Below are 14,313 nucleotides of genomic sequence, written 5' to 3' on the forward strand. Positions count from 1 at the left end.
TTGTTCTTGCTGCTCCACATCTCTTTGTCCCCTATACGCCACCACGTCTCCATTTAAATATTCACTCCTTATACTTATTGTTTGTATTTATTCCTATCAATTCATACATTTATATTTTGTAGCACGTAGAAGGTTGAATGGCACTTTTAACAAACATCATATTTATTATTTCCCGATAACAATATATATATTGTTACAAGAAAGAATTCAGTCTACTTTTATTGTGATTAAAAGGGGTCGTCCTTGAAATGTACAGCCTATTGTGTCCATATAACCTTTTATGCAACACTGCCTCAAACAGTACAGTACAAAGTCATAATATAATGTTCTTTTTGTTATGCGATGTAATACAATAAATGCATTGATTAAGCAGGTTAGCTTTAGCATTGATGCTGTACTATATTTACAGCTGAAATGTTAAGTTGATTAATAGAGGGGAAATTGATCTGCAAATATTGTGATGATCACTTCATTGTTCAAATGAATGCTTCAAGAAAGCATGCTTAAGATCCTTGTTTTTTTCTCAGCAGGTTCACGGTTCTTCCATTTCAGTACCCAACTGATTGATTGCTAGAGAAAATAATCAGCAGATTAGTTGATGATGGAAATAAGGTTGAGCTTGAATGCCTCCTGCTTCTACTCCACTCATCTAACATTCAATCAATCACTTTACCTGCAAAAGGTCAATGGTTGTGCAGCAGTAATACCAATTGTGTGTAGAAATATGAAATCACAAAGAAATAAATGTCACAGTAACAGTGATATAGCTGCAGACGTTTACCACCACGTCGTTCTGTTCGACGTCGAGAAGAGCATGTTGACAGATGAAAGCAAATGTGAGAACTGACTCGATAAAAGTCCTATAAAAGAAAGTCATCAGCGACTTGTCAATATGAAACCCTCTCCTACATCCTCTCCATTGTGGCAGTTGTTGTTGCCACTTACAGAAATGGAGCTGAAACACTCATCACACAGTGACAAGCTGAGGAAACTTATTTCTGTCATCAGAAGAACGCGTAATGAGTTCATTTCAAGATACCTTTTAAAACAGAACAAGCAAGGGCGTCACTTTTTGGTGGGGACATAGGGTTCAGATAATTTTTAAATTGTGTTCAACATATGACATTTGAGGCAATGTATTGGGGTGATCTGAGTCTATAATTACAAAGATCAGGAAAAAATATATATCAAGAAATATTTGAAGTTACTGATCAGTGAGCGCTTGATTTGTGGTCACTGTGAATAAACCATTTAGATCTTTCATTTGTTGGTTAACATTATTTGGTATATTTCAGAACTTTTTTAACAAATAATGCTTTAAAGGGGCTCTATTATGCTATTTGGGGTTTTCCCTTTCCTGTAGTGAGTAATATAGGTTTTTGTGCATGTAAATGGTCTGCAAAGGATAAAATACCAAAGCTTAGACGTCTCTAAGCAGTTGACCAATCACAACAGAGCCGGCAAGCTAACCAATCACAGCAGACTGGGCTCTGGTTTCAGACAGAGGGTGAAAAGAGGTGCTGCAGCACAGGCAGAAGGAGACAAATAAAGACCTTTTTGAACATTAAAGCATGTACACCTGTCTCAGTAAAGGCATACAATACAAATATGAGCCTAAAAGTTAAAATAATACAGGCTCCTTTAAAATAACCGAGGACAAAATCAGCCATGAACACATGTAACGCATCCAAACAAGAGCCGTATCGCACCAGATACCGACACTGACAATCTGACAGCACTCGGCAAAGATGACTAAGTTGAAAAGGAGTGACCTAACTGAGGAGAGAGCGTTATGAATTATAGAATGACTCCATTACGGAGCAGAGGAGGGTAGACAGCTGCTGAAGAGAGAAGAGAGAGCTGAGATGAATTCAGAAAGAAAAGCAGAGGGTTAGAGGAGGAGAGATTTGAAGAGGGGAGATTGGAAAAGCGGTGTTGGATAGGAAGGCACTCATGTTTTTATGCCACCCTCGCGGCATCAAATCCTAATGTTCACGGGGGGGGGGGGGGGGCACATGATTGGTGCAGAGCCTTCCAAGCGTCGTGATTGGTGGACGGGGCAGGACAAGGAGGGGGTTGTTGAGGGGGGAGAGAGGTAACACATGCATCCCCAACATTCTGCAAAAAATAGATAGGGATGAGAGAGGAGGATGAAATCAAATTAAAATAAAGAGAGATGGAAGAGAGCGATTGATGAAGTGGCAGAAAAAGAGAGGAAATGGGAGAGTTGGCACGCAGAGAGACAGAGAAGATGAGGATGTTGTTAGCGAGGCCTTTTATCCTCCTTTCCTCTGCCTCCCTGCAGCTCTCTTTTCTCTCACTAAAGTGGAAGATCGGCACCAAGAACTGGGCCATTCCCATTTATTCATACACACACACATACCCACACACCCGCAGATTAAACACATCTTTCATTTCACTGAACACACCACTGTCTTTTCCCTTTCTACAGCCAGATTAGTGTTAAGCACAGCCTATTGAATACATCTCCTTCTTCTTTATTTGTGTGCAAAGTCGTACGTAGCAGTTTTATAGCGATTAATGTCATCCAAGTAAAAAACAAAAAGATGGCTTTTTTGGGTCATAAATTGTGTTTAAAATAGACCCTGTAATAGACTGACAAACGGTAATCCTGCTGTGTTTGTTTGATGAAATATCATTTTCAATCCAATTAAATTCTTACTTGATTTCTTTCCATCATTTCTGTACATGTATACAGTATGTAGAATCTTGCATTACACTTTTAGGAAAGATAACATTGTCTGTTTTGAAAAAAATAACCATATTACTCATATTATAAAAAAATAGCCAGGACCTTACTTGTGTTACGGGCCGTCTCCACGGCAGCGTTAAAAAATCTTGAAACGCTTCTGCCCATTCACTTTGAATGGGGTGACGTCACTTTTTTTCGCTTTCGCCGAAATGCATTGTGGGCAGGCGAGCGGAGATTCTCAGGATTTTCAAGATCCAAAGTTGAACAATGTTCAACTTTTGAAGCTGAGGAGGAAGCGTCAGCCAATCAAATCCCGTGTACGCAAATCTGACAGTTCAAGCTCTAGCCAATCAAACGGCGTGTATGCTGGGAGAGACATACCGCAGATCATTTCCTCATATTCCAAAAAATGGAGGAGAAATTAGCGGTAGCGAATCAATCACCCGGTGCTTTATGACCAGACCTACCGGGATATAAACCGGAGGAGCCAGGCATGGAGGGAGGTGGCAGAGACAGTGGTATGTTTTCGCCTGTTTTGGGGAGTTTATATCCAGTTTACTTTGGGCTTTTTGGCTTCGTATGTCGCGGGCGGGAGATTCATGTGATTGGTTGATCGCAAAAAAATCCCCAAGCTTCAGATACGCCCACCTCCAAGATTTTTTTAACGCTGCCGTGGAGACGGCCCGTTACTGTCCCGAAAGCTTAGAGAAAAACACATTTTGAGTAACGTGATTTTGTAATTACCTTTTGTGAAACACTGCTCTAAAAAGTACAATACACAACCTAAATATGTTTTTTCTTGTTATATGCTAAGTAAGTGCTTAAGATGGACCCTGTAATAGACTGACATCGGTTCTCCTTTTGTGTTTGTTTGAATAATTATCTGGGACACTGTGTGCAGAACAAAAGCAACTAAACGTTGTCTTGCATGTCAGGGTGGCAATCAGCAGCAAAAAAGGCATATAAATACTGCATATGTTGTTCTTAAGGCTATCATCGAGTGAAATGCTGGCATATCGTACGAGACGGGGAGAATCAAGGGGACAGGGATGTTTTATGTTCAACCCCTTGTGTTTGCTCTCAGTGGGTGAGGTGATGAAGCATGGCACAGAGTCACGACACAGACAGGATGTGAGTATGTGTAACGGGCGGTAGCAGACATTTTGAAGGTGAGAAGAAGGGTCTAGATCAGACAGACAGAAATAGACAGACAGACAGAGGTTTGGACACAGAAGAGAGAGAAGGCTAGGCTTGTCTTAGTCACTTGTATAGATAGAAGGGATCCAGCCCCTGTGTAGAGAGGGCTTTGGAAAGTGCTGGAAGTATTAATGGGACCAACCAATTTCAACACTGCTGTCATTAGCCGTCCTTAAAACAAAACAATACAAAGAATCTCATACACATTACATCTTTTAATTAGCCTTCGGCATCACCAAGAAATGTGTTACTAAGTCAATGTGAAGTTCTACTCGAGTAGTATTTAAATCTGCAGCAAGCCACACGTTTTGAAATGTCCATTCCATTTTAATGGAATAAGTAATGAAGCATAAAGTACTCACTATGCAACCAAGATGGGCTTTCAGTTACAAAAATAAGCCTTATGATTTAAATACTTTTCTGCTAAGTAACTACAGGTGCCTAATAAATGTAGTGAAGTCAAAACTACATGTAGCGGATAAGAAGTATAAAGTTGCATAATGTTAAAACCCTCAGGTGAAGTACAAGTTAGTTTGAATTGCACGTAGAAGATTACGTAAATATACTTAGCTGCTTTCCACTGCATTTTGGAGCATTCAAACAGGTTTTCTGTAAAGAGTGTCTATTGGAATGTTTTTAAAATGCTGAAGCCACCTCACATGGTACTGCTCCACATGGGCTTGATCCAGGGTGATTCCCCGGCTTTTCCCATTGCATGCTGGGATAAGTCTCAATCTCCTCTCCTCTATTACGGTTTATCGGGAGTATTTACAGTAGATGGGATGGATGCATGGACGCTGTAGTGTATGACTTCCACAGTACTCCCCAGCACCTGGCTGTACAGGACTTTAGCGGGCTACTATGTGACTCTGGTGAGCTAACGCTGCATTCTTGCTTCGTGCTGAGAGGGGGTTTTAAGGGTGTCGTAGTTTATTCATGTCCTGGCCCACTAACATTGTGCAGAGATGTGCAGCCACTCAGGATTCATGGAGCCAAAAACATTGTCCTCAATTACACAATTCCCTACTGCCTCCATCTCCATGTGTTATTCCTTCCTCTCTCCAGTATAAAGCTGTATACACTTCTTCATCTTTCAATAGAAATCTCGCACCTCATTGATTAAAATTACAATTACATGAAATGTATTTGTTCTCTCACTACTGATTCCAAGTTTGAACAATTCAAAGCTTCTGTAGTTTGATCTTTTATTCAGCATTTTCTTGTTTTTGTATGAAATAAAGCATGCCTCTGGGGTTTACTTTCTATTTTCTGTATGGCATCCACCAGCACTATTGAAGTTGAAACCTTTGTGATAAAAAAAAAAATCCAACCTTCTCAAATGACCATAATATATCCAAAACTAAAGTACATTAAAGTACGTTTAGCATGGAAAAATGCAGGGCTTCTGGGAAATGGTGTTCTTAAAGACCATTAGAAAATGAAATGTTAACTAACAATTGACTTGAGGTTGTTTGTATATTCTCAAGGCTGGATTTTTTTAATTTGCTCTTACAATGAGAATTCTGCTGAACTCCTACTGTACCCGGAAGTTCTTGTTTCACTTCAGCTCTCTTTAAGTGAAGGAATAATGAGTATAGAATGTAGGCCCACAGCCCTGTGTGGCACGAGGCGTGAGAGTCAGCAGAGAGGAAGCAGCCATGCTGATGTTGGACGTACGACTAAAGTGCTCTATTGATTTTCTGAGCAATACCTTAATTGCCTTCGGATTCCATGAGCTGTAGTGTAAGGACAATGCTCCTACTGTACTTCACTTCTCTTTCTCTGCTCTTATTGTTTTTCCTGTAGATTAATTGATATATTTCATCTCGTAACCTGTTTAATTTGTAAGAGTGCCAGAAAGTGGAAAACAAATATTTACCACTGGGGATGGAGTATAGAGATCTTTCAGAATGATTTTTTTCTGGAGGGTTCAATGTTTCAGTGAAAAATAAAGCTTAGTGGAAAATCCAAAATAATAAGGAAAATTCATTAAAAAGTCTAAAGCAATACAACAAATGTGACCAAAGCAATTTCCAAGCAATTAGCGACATCAGCATGTTAGCATTGTCATTGTGAGCTTGCTGATGTTAGCCTTTTGAGCTGCTAGCATGACTCTGGATTCTTTATCTTGTTAACCTCTGAATGACTGATACCCACAACAAATGTGTAATTGTTTTTGTGGCTCCTAATTTTCATGGTTTGTTTGTGTTTCACCTTGCGTGACAATGGGGCAGAGTGTTGCAAATATCATAAAACTAGGCTCTGTGTGTGTGCATATAGGGGTATGGTTGTTGACATGCACCACCACACATCCCGCCCTGTTGGTGCACTGTGTGTTCTCCGTGTGTGCTGTATGTGCTTTTGGTCCCGGCCAGATGTTAATTTATTCATGGCCAGCGCTCTGTCTCTGTCAGAAGAGGTTAACCAAGCAGTGCTACTGTAGCTTTTTTCCTTTCTGTTACTGTACCTGTTTTTTTTTTTTTTATGGACCTAATTTTGGGGGTTTTATTTTGCAAGAGAGTTCGTTTTTGACGCAAGAGTGAAGTCTTGCAGCTGCAGAGTGTGTGTGCTTTAAGTAGAAGAAATTATCGATGATCTGCCTTTTGGTGTTTCTGTCTGATTTCCCCTCAGGGCTGCCATAGTGTGTCTACATTACCAGTCACCACACACACACACACACACACACACACACACACACACACACACACACACACACACACACACACACACACACACACACACACACACACACACACACACACACACACACACACACACACACACACACGTAGAGAAGCACACAGCCTTACATCAGCACAGTGCCTGTAATCCAGTAGCAGCAGCAGCATCATCTGCTGTCATCCAATGAGAAGACAGCAGAGACAATCTGCCAGCCAATCACAGGGAGCCCTAACCAGGGACTGATCCTGCAGCTGACTATAGGAACTAGTTAAAGAAGGGAGGGTTTGTTGATGCGAAGTGATGCAGATTTATTATTATACATATATAAAGGATCATAGATATGAGGCTCTCTCAGACGAATCTGCAGTGAAGTGTGACAGCAAAGAGCAGTAAGAGTAGTTGAAGAGTTTGTACTCTCTGTTTTTATCCTCCTCTCATGTGCTGCTGTGAGAGGGCTGAGACTGCAGTAGCCAAGCGACCAATCAGAATGAAGCACCAGTCGGAAGCAGGACAACACACACACGTACACACACACCTAAATCCACCCATTCCCCGTTGATTTCATAATATATACAAGTCCAAATGACGTGTGCTTTTTCAGAGAGGGACTGCATCTGTTCTTATGTAGCCAAATATATATACTACATTCATAACAGTATTGATTCTATATATTAATATTTAGTATTGTGTAATTGTATCTCTTTTCTTTTAAACAAACTGTTAAAAGTGGATATTGTTTACATTGAGGGACAGTCGTCACAGTGCAGCAGATGCAGTAGTTCTGCTGAGTCACCACTAGGGACTGATAGTGGACCTGGGAATTAATGACTGTAACCAGGCAAGCTGTGGGAGTGTGTTTATGTCCTGTTGTGTGGGTGTGTGTTAGTTTGGTTCATCATGCACACACATGTTGGACTTCAGTGCACTCAATATTTAAATTTACCAAATACATAGACTATTACTATTAACACTTTTTATAGTTCCCACAACAGATCTGCCACTATCATTTGATCGACGTTAGTCAAACATTCATGTTCCAGCCTCTAAAATATGGTTAATTGCTGATTTGTATTTGTTGTTAGACAGTAAATGGACATTTATACCATATTATTAACATTTCATATTCTAAACAATCTTTGTTTAATCAAGAACATATCTAATACATTTCAGGATATCTCTAAGTAATTGTTTACTGTAAGCTAACAGGGAGAATTCCAGCTGGAGATATCGAACATGGTACACAGATTCATTTTGTTATTTGTACAGTTTAAGTCACAAAAGTGCATCCCCAGTGTGCTTGCATGAAATGGGAAAATAAATGAAAACAGCAATTATTCAGAATATAAAGTTCAATGTTCTTGTTAATATTCTTCAATAATTCATCTCCAACATATTGACTTTGCAACGCTCAAGTTTTGTTAGCTACATCAAAAACATATTGAAATGTCATACACAACTAACATTGTGATCATTTTAACACTTGGGATATGATTTGCAATAATAAGGGGAGTGATCATGTCACATCATTATTTACATTTGTTTTGAAAAACATAAGGATTACGGTAGAGAATAACCCTCACCCTAATCCTCATTATCCTATTTCAAACAAAGATGTTTTTTTAAGTCTGTAGAATGTTATGTGGGTATTCTATCCTCTTAAAGAGAATTTGTGATTTGAATTAGTATTTTGACATACATTGCACCTCCTAAGATGAAAAAGAAAGAAAAAGCTGTAGGCTATATTGGAATTTTGATACAATGCAAAAAAAATGTTCAGCCGTGAAGAAGTCCCTCATTGGCGATGGTACAACATCTGCAATAATTACAAATGATTGTACTAGGTTAATCCAAGTGTCAGTGGTTATAGTTTTAACACCAATGGGTTCTTTACATCCCTCAAGATCCAATGTACCCAGTGCAGCAGTGCACATTTAGGGGCTTCAGTTGCCATGGAAACACCTCCCTCCCTTTCACAGATGTCATAAAGCACCATCAACGGATCATTAAACTGGTGTGTGTCGGTATGTGTGTGTGTGTGGGGGTTGAAATTATTGGGGGTAGCCTTTGCCAAACTGCAGTGACAGAAGAGACAAATTCACCCGCTTCTCTTTGAGAACTGAAATAAATAAATTGATTTCTTGACAAAACAATCAGCGACAGTCCAACAGAAGCAACGTTTTATCTTATTTGGACATCTTCTAATCCTGCTGGTTGTGATGCACCGGTTAAACAAAGCTGAGCGCGGTGAGTCTTGACTTCACCGAGGTTGACCCAGTTCCATTTTTAAGCAGCAAGCAATCTGATCTTCATCGTGATGTTTTTCAGAGAGGAACCGAGCCCTTTGAAGATGTTCCTCTGTACACCAGCTGCACAGGGTGAAACTCCCCCGGTAAAGAGTCTGTCTGAGACTATTTGAGTAAGCCCGAAAACACACTTCCAACCAGAATCCTCCATAGGCAATCCTGGCGCAGTTCAGATCAACCATCTTGATCTTTGACAGTAACAGTGCATTTCTGTCCATTGTCCCCTAATAGAACAATCTAGAAAATACTAATTTGGTCTAATACATAGAACAGTAATTCACTAAATCCATCATCATCAGCCCCCAATAGTTCAATGGAAAACCAATGAGTGGTTGGGTTATAGTGACCATTTAACCGATATGTGGCCGAGAAGTAATTCAGCCTGTTGACCTTTGGAAGTGTTAATCTCCGTCCGTAAGGAAGCTTAAACTCTCCATACAAATTTGCTGAATCATCTCATCCATAACAGTTTGTTACAACAGCTTGGACAGTCAAACGGCAAAAAAACGGTGGCGCATAGTCAATAAATCATTCAAGATAATTGGTTCCCTCCATAAGTGGAATTGCTATATTGTGCACAGAAAAGGGTGTTCCCTCTTCTAGCTGAAGCTCTCTAGGAGTGTTTATAGGCCACTCTCTGCCAAATCGTCCCATTCTAAAAAAACGTTTTCCTCACTTCAATATCAACACTTCTAACCAACCCTGACTGGGTGATAGAAAAAGCAAAAGGTGTAAATTCCAAGGTATAGCTGGTATCCCTCCGCTCCGTCTCTGGACCAGCAAGAGATCATGTCCGTAGAATTTCTCACCCTCAAAGTCCACGATCTCCAACCTCAGCTCGTAGTTCTTGGTTTGGCTAGGTACTGTAGGTTGGCCAAGGTAAAACAGTAAGGCAATTAGTACAGCTTTAATGAAGAAAACATTCATTCTATGAAACGTAATGCTAATTATGGCTTACACTCAGAATGCATTTTTGTGGAGGGTAAACAAAGTCTTTAAAACTGAAGTGGGTTGACTTCTGCAGTTGGTGTGTCCTCCAATCCTAACCGTCTGTGTTTCTGCAGAATTGTCGATCTACTCCTTGTTCATGTCACAGTAAACCTGAACAAGAGGGATGGGGTACACTACACACAGTCAACGTCAGACCCTTCTGTCCAAACCCAGGCTTAAATATAAGTCCATACTCTGCTATATTTAACTGTCACCATTATCTTAGACCATAAGTCTTATTTCAGTCCACTTTAAACAGCATTATGAATGATCGTAATGATGGTATCACAGCACTGAATGATTCTCTGATTTCTTGGATGCTTGAGTGTGATGCTAAAGGGCCTAAAAACTGAGTAGTGAGTGTATCTTTATGTATGATTTCTCCGTCGAGGCTGACATGAAGTGATTAGAAGGATTCAGGCTCAAGGAGACTTTAACAGGACGAGTGGCTTTGACTGCCATTGACCCTGTAATCTGTTGCAGTCATGAGTCGCTGCAGTATAACAGGCAATAACCAAACAACTGTAATAGGTTAATTTTATATCAATTAGTCAATTTATATTTCAGTTAATCATTAAGTTACTGAGAAATCACACAAATGAATATCTAACACCAAAAGTTATTTAGATTTTGAAATGCATTAAATGAAGAATAGCGTGAACTCAAATTTGAAAAATGTTTACTTTAAACATTTTATTAAATAAACAAATAATTGTTTTGAGACTCATGATCTCAATGTTGTGTTCTGCATCTACAGTATGGTGATGATATAGTCGAAGCTGCAGTTATTCATTTTGAATTGTTACTTTGGAAGATGAACAAGCAAACATGTTTTTATTTAATTTAAACTGAACCGGCACCTTTCGCCAAGTCCAAGCGAGTTGTTTTTGTGCCCAAACCTTAACCATAACCCAGTCAAATCGCAAAAGTGATGTACTTTTCAGCAGCGATTTGTAATTGTTTTAAAAGCTTCTATTTGTCGAAAGAAAAAACTGCATATTTTGTCCTTTAATATGAAGGAGCTAATTGTATGTGTGATATAGGCTGGACAGTTCTAGCAAATATGCTTTTACTTGATTTCAAGACTGTGACACTGATGTGAACTTCACCACCTTATAAGCTCTGACTCACAGCCTCAGTACTGACCAGCTCCTCTCACTGAGGAGGTAATCTTCAGGCTGACTGGCTATCCTTCTACCAGGTTAACTGCTGCCGTTTGCATCTTAAATACCTGAGGAATCCAGATCCTGCTAATCCGTCCTTTATGGCTCAGCATGTGTCTGGTTACATCCTGGCTTGCTGGTCCTGATCTAGAGGGAGGCTAGAAGAGATTTTACTTCCACAGTCGGGTACAGTTACATGGGTTGCTGGAGATTACTTCGCGTGCAGTTGTCTCTGTGTTTACTGTAAACCATAGGGGATGGTGGATGCAGATATCGTATGTCAGGGAGTATTCCCTTCATGCACACAGACACGCAGATAGGATCATAACTGTGGAGCTATAGTCTGAAATACTGAATACAGTTGGGTAATCAGCCTAATGGTTGAGTCTTTAGAGCCAAGTATACTGTTAATGTAATAACTGCAGTAGTGGTAATAGTGGAAATATAATTCCTAGGGAGAACTAGTAGGTGTGTGTGTTTGGTCATTTGAAAGAGGTAAGGAAAAGCTTATGGAATATTAACACTTCATTTCAAAAATGTAATTTAAAGGGGCCCTATTATGCTAATTGTCAGGTTTCATATTTGTATTTTATGCTTTAATGTTCAAAAAGCTCTTTATTACTCTCATACTGCCTGTGCTGCAGCACCTCTTTTCACCCTCTGTCTGAAACCAGAGCCCAGTCTGCTCTGATTGGTTAGCTGGCCGGCTCTGTTGTGATTGGTCAACTGCTTAGAGATGTCCCACCTCTTCGCCTATCACATACAATGTGTTGAAGCGCTAGCCAATAGAAGCGTTATGTAGGGATGTCAGTTTGTTACGAAAGTCAAAGAAAGACTCCGATGGAGTTTCAGGCAGGGGGAGTGTGTTGGAGAGAAACCCCCTCTGGAGGGAACTTTGGGATTTTAGCCTCTGCAGACCATTTACATGCACAAAAACCTACATAACACACTACAGGAAGGGAAAACCCCAAAGAAGCGTAATAGGGCCACTTTCATTACTACATTTAAAATGTATTTATTGTTAAACGACGCTAATAACATAAATAGTCAATAGTGTTAAACGGTTTTTAAATTATGTGTAAACAGTAACTATGTTATTAGTACATTATTACATGCACAAAATTAATCTGGTGGGTTTTGAGATGTTGAACGAGAGGAAAAAAGTTATGATTAAAAAAAATCTGCAATTATTTTCTTTATTTGTGAAAAAAGTTATCCTCTATGGAACAAAACTATTATTACAATTAAGCAAAAAGATACTTTAAAAAGACACATTCCTCTTTAATTTAGTTTATAGTCTTCTCAATCATAAGTAGGCAAAGTTTGAAAAACCTGATAATTAAATGTTTTTTCAGATCAAATCTAAAAGGTAAATAGTAATAGGCAGTACAATTGAATATGTCCCTCTTATCTGTCCTAAAGTAAAGCACAGACTACAGAAGGAGGAAACTTTGATTTTAATTTTCTACTTTTAACAAGTGGCTGGCAGACTCATTGTCCTCTGATCCCGTGCTGTTCCAGTGAGAGTTGGTGAGATTAACGCCGGAAACTCTCCTGTCTCACCCCTCCCTCCCCCCCATTCTCTACCATGCTCTGGACTTTCTCACTGCAAGCCAGGTATTTTTAGCTGTGACATAATGCCCCTATCTCTCTCTCTCTGTCTTTCCCTCACCCTCACTCACCCATAGATCGTCCCTCCCCTTCTCCTCCTCTCTCCTCTCTTGCCCCCATCCCTCTCTCCCCTAGCTTCCAGGGCTATGGCTAGCTGCAACAGTAATTGAGTGCTCAGGTTTCACTCTTTCAGCTGCAGGCTGAGAAACATGGCAGTGGAGGAGGCAGCAGACTATTTGGCTGAAGTAAGTCTCTACCGTGTGTACTTTACTGTAAAGTCATTGAGCTCTGTGACTGTAAACAGACTCTCCTGTCCTGCTGCGTTGAGTCATGCTAACAGGATTTGGGGAATTTACAGCCGGTGTAGGATTTAGTGATGTTGTGGCGGTGAGGTGAGACGTTGAGGGGTCGTTGATGGGACGGGTGGCAGTGGCAACTGTGCTGCACCACTCTGCTGCAGTATGTGTGTGTGTGTGTGTGAATGCTTATTTGCATTCCTGACTGCTTTACTTGGACCAACATTTGAAACATTTCTGCTGATTGCGTTTGTATGAACCTGTATATACAGTGTTGTGGTTTCATGTCGCACAGTGATGTGTATGGAAGCACCTGACCTTGGACAGTGGTGCATCCTCTATGTGTTTATGTGGAAACGGGGGGAAAAGGGCAAAAAGGGAGAACTGAAGAGTACAATTTAGGGGGAAATGTGGATTTAAAGGGAACAAAAAGGACTAAAGAATAACATTTAGAGAAAAAGGTGGATAGAAGAGCAGAAAAAAAGAGGACTGAGGGGACATTTAGTGGAATACAGGGATAAAAGAGCAAAAATGAAGAACTGAAGAAGACAAATTAGGGGAAAAGGAGGATTAAAAAAGATAACTAAAAGATAACATTGAATGGAAAAGAGGGAAAAAATAGCAAATAATAAGAACTAAGGAATGACTTTGATTCTAAAATAGAGGGAAAGGAGCAAAAGGAAAGAACTAAAATATACATTTTAGAGGAAAACAGGGACAAAATAGCACTCAAGGAGAACTGTAGAATACTGTTCAGTGGACGAGGGGGCTTGAATTGCAAATACGGAGAACGTCATAATAACGTTTTGAGTAAACAGGGAGAGATTGATGTTAGAAATGGTTGCTTTTAATTAGTTAATTTTCATGATAAGTTAATCCACTTAGTTAGAAAGACAGACTCTTTATGAGCCCCTGTGATTGGAAAAGGTCTCCCTGAACATGGTGATATGTGATATACTGTATGCAGTAAAAGCTAGCTATCATCACTGACTTACTGCAGGGGGCCAAGCAGTCATTTAATTGATAGTCACCTCAGATATTTGCTGGAAATGTGCCACATTTGTATGACATGCCAAATCAAACCTAGCATGGATTACATTCAATGTATTATAGTGTTGAAATTAGTTTGATAGAAATGTGATTTTTCATTCAGTTAAAAGGCTGTCCTGTTCACTATAACATTCAGTCTGTCTGGTGATATGAATGAGTAACAGGCTCGTCCCTCAGCGTTGTTGTTGGTCGGGGGGGCAGCTCCCATGTTGGAATGTGCGTAACTGTATGAGCGTGTTCCAGAAAAAGAGCCACCGTAGCATTCTTTGCATATCTCTCATGGATAAATAAAGTTACACTGGAGAACA

General features: G+C 39.9%; 1 protein-coding gene across 22 annotated transcripts in view; it reads left to right on the forward strand.

Annotated features, from left to right (window-relative positions):
• The window catches only part of LOC117473305 (ankyrin-3-like), a 152,207-nt gene that overhangs the window by 55,275 nt on the left and 82,619 nt on the right, over positions 1-14,313 (forward strand). Inside the window, exon 1 of one of the 22 annotated variants that reach the window (XM_034118836.1) lies at positions 12,835-12,904. The exons of the other annotated variants lie outside the window; for them this stretch is intronic. Within the exon in view, the coding sequence (XP_033974727.1) occupies positions 12,869-12,904 (36 nt within the window). The 5' untranslated portion in view covers positions 12,835-12,868. Of the gene's footprint in view, positions 1-12,834; positions 12,905-14,313 lie in introns of those variants that run through there. 22 annotated transcript variants of the gene reach the window in all.

The sequence above is a fragment of the Trematomus bernacchii genome, unplaced genomic scaffold (genome assembly GCF_902827165.1).
Source record: "Trematomus bernacchii unplaced genomic scaffold, fTreBer1.1, whole genome shotgun sequence".
Lineage (NCBI taxonomy): Eukaryota > Metazoa > Chordata > Actinopteri > Perciformes > Nototheniidae > Trematomus > Trematomus bernacchii.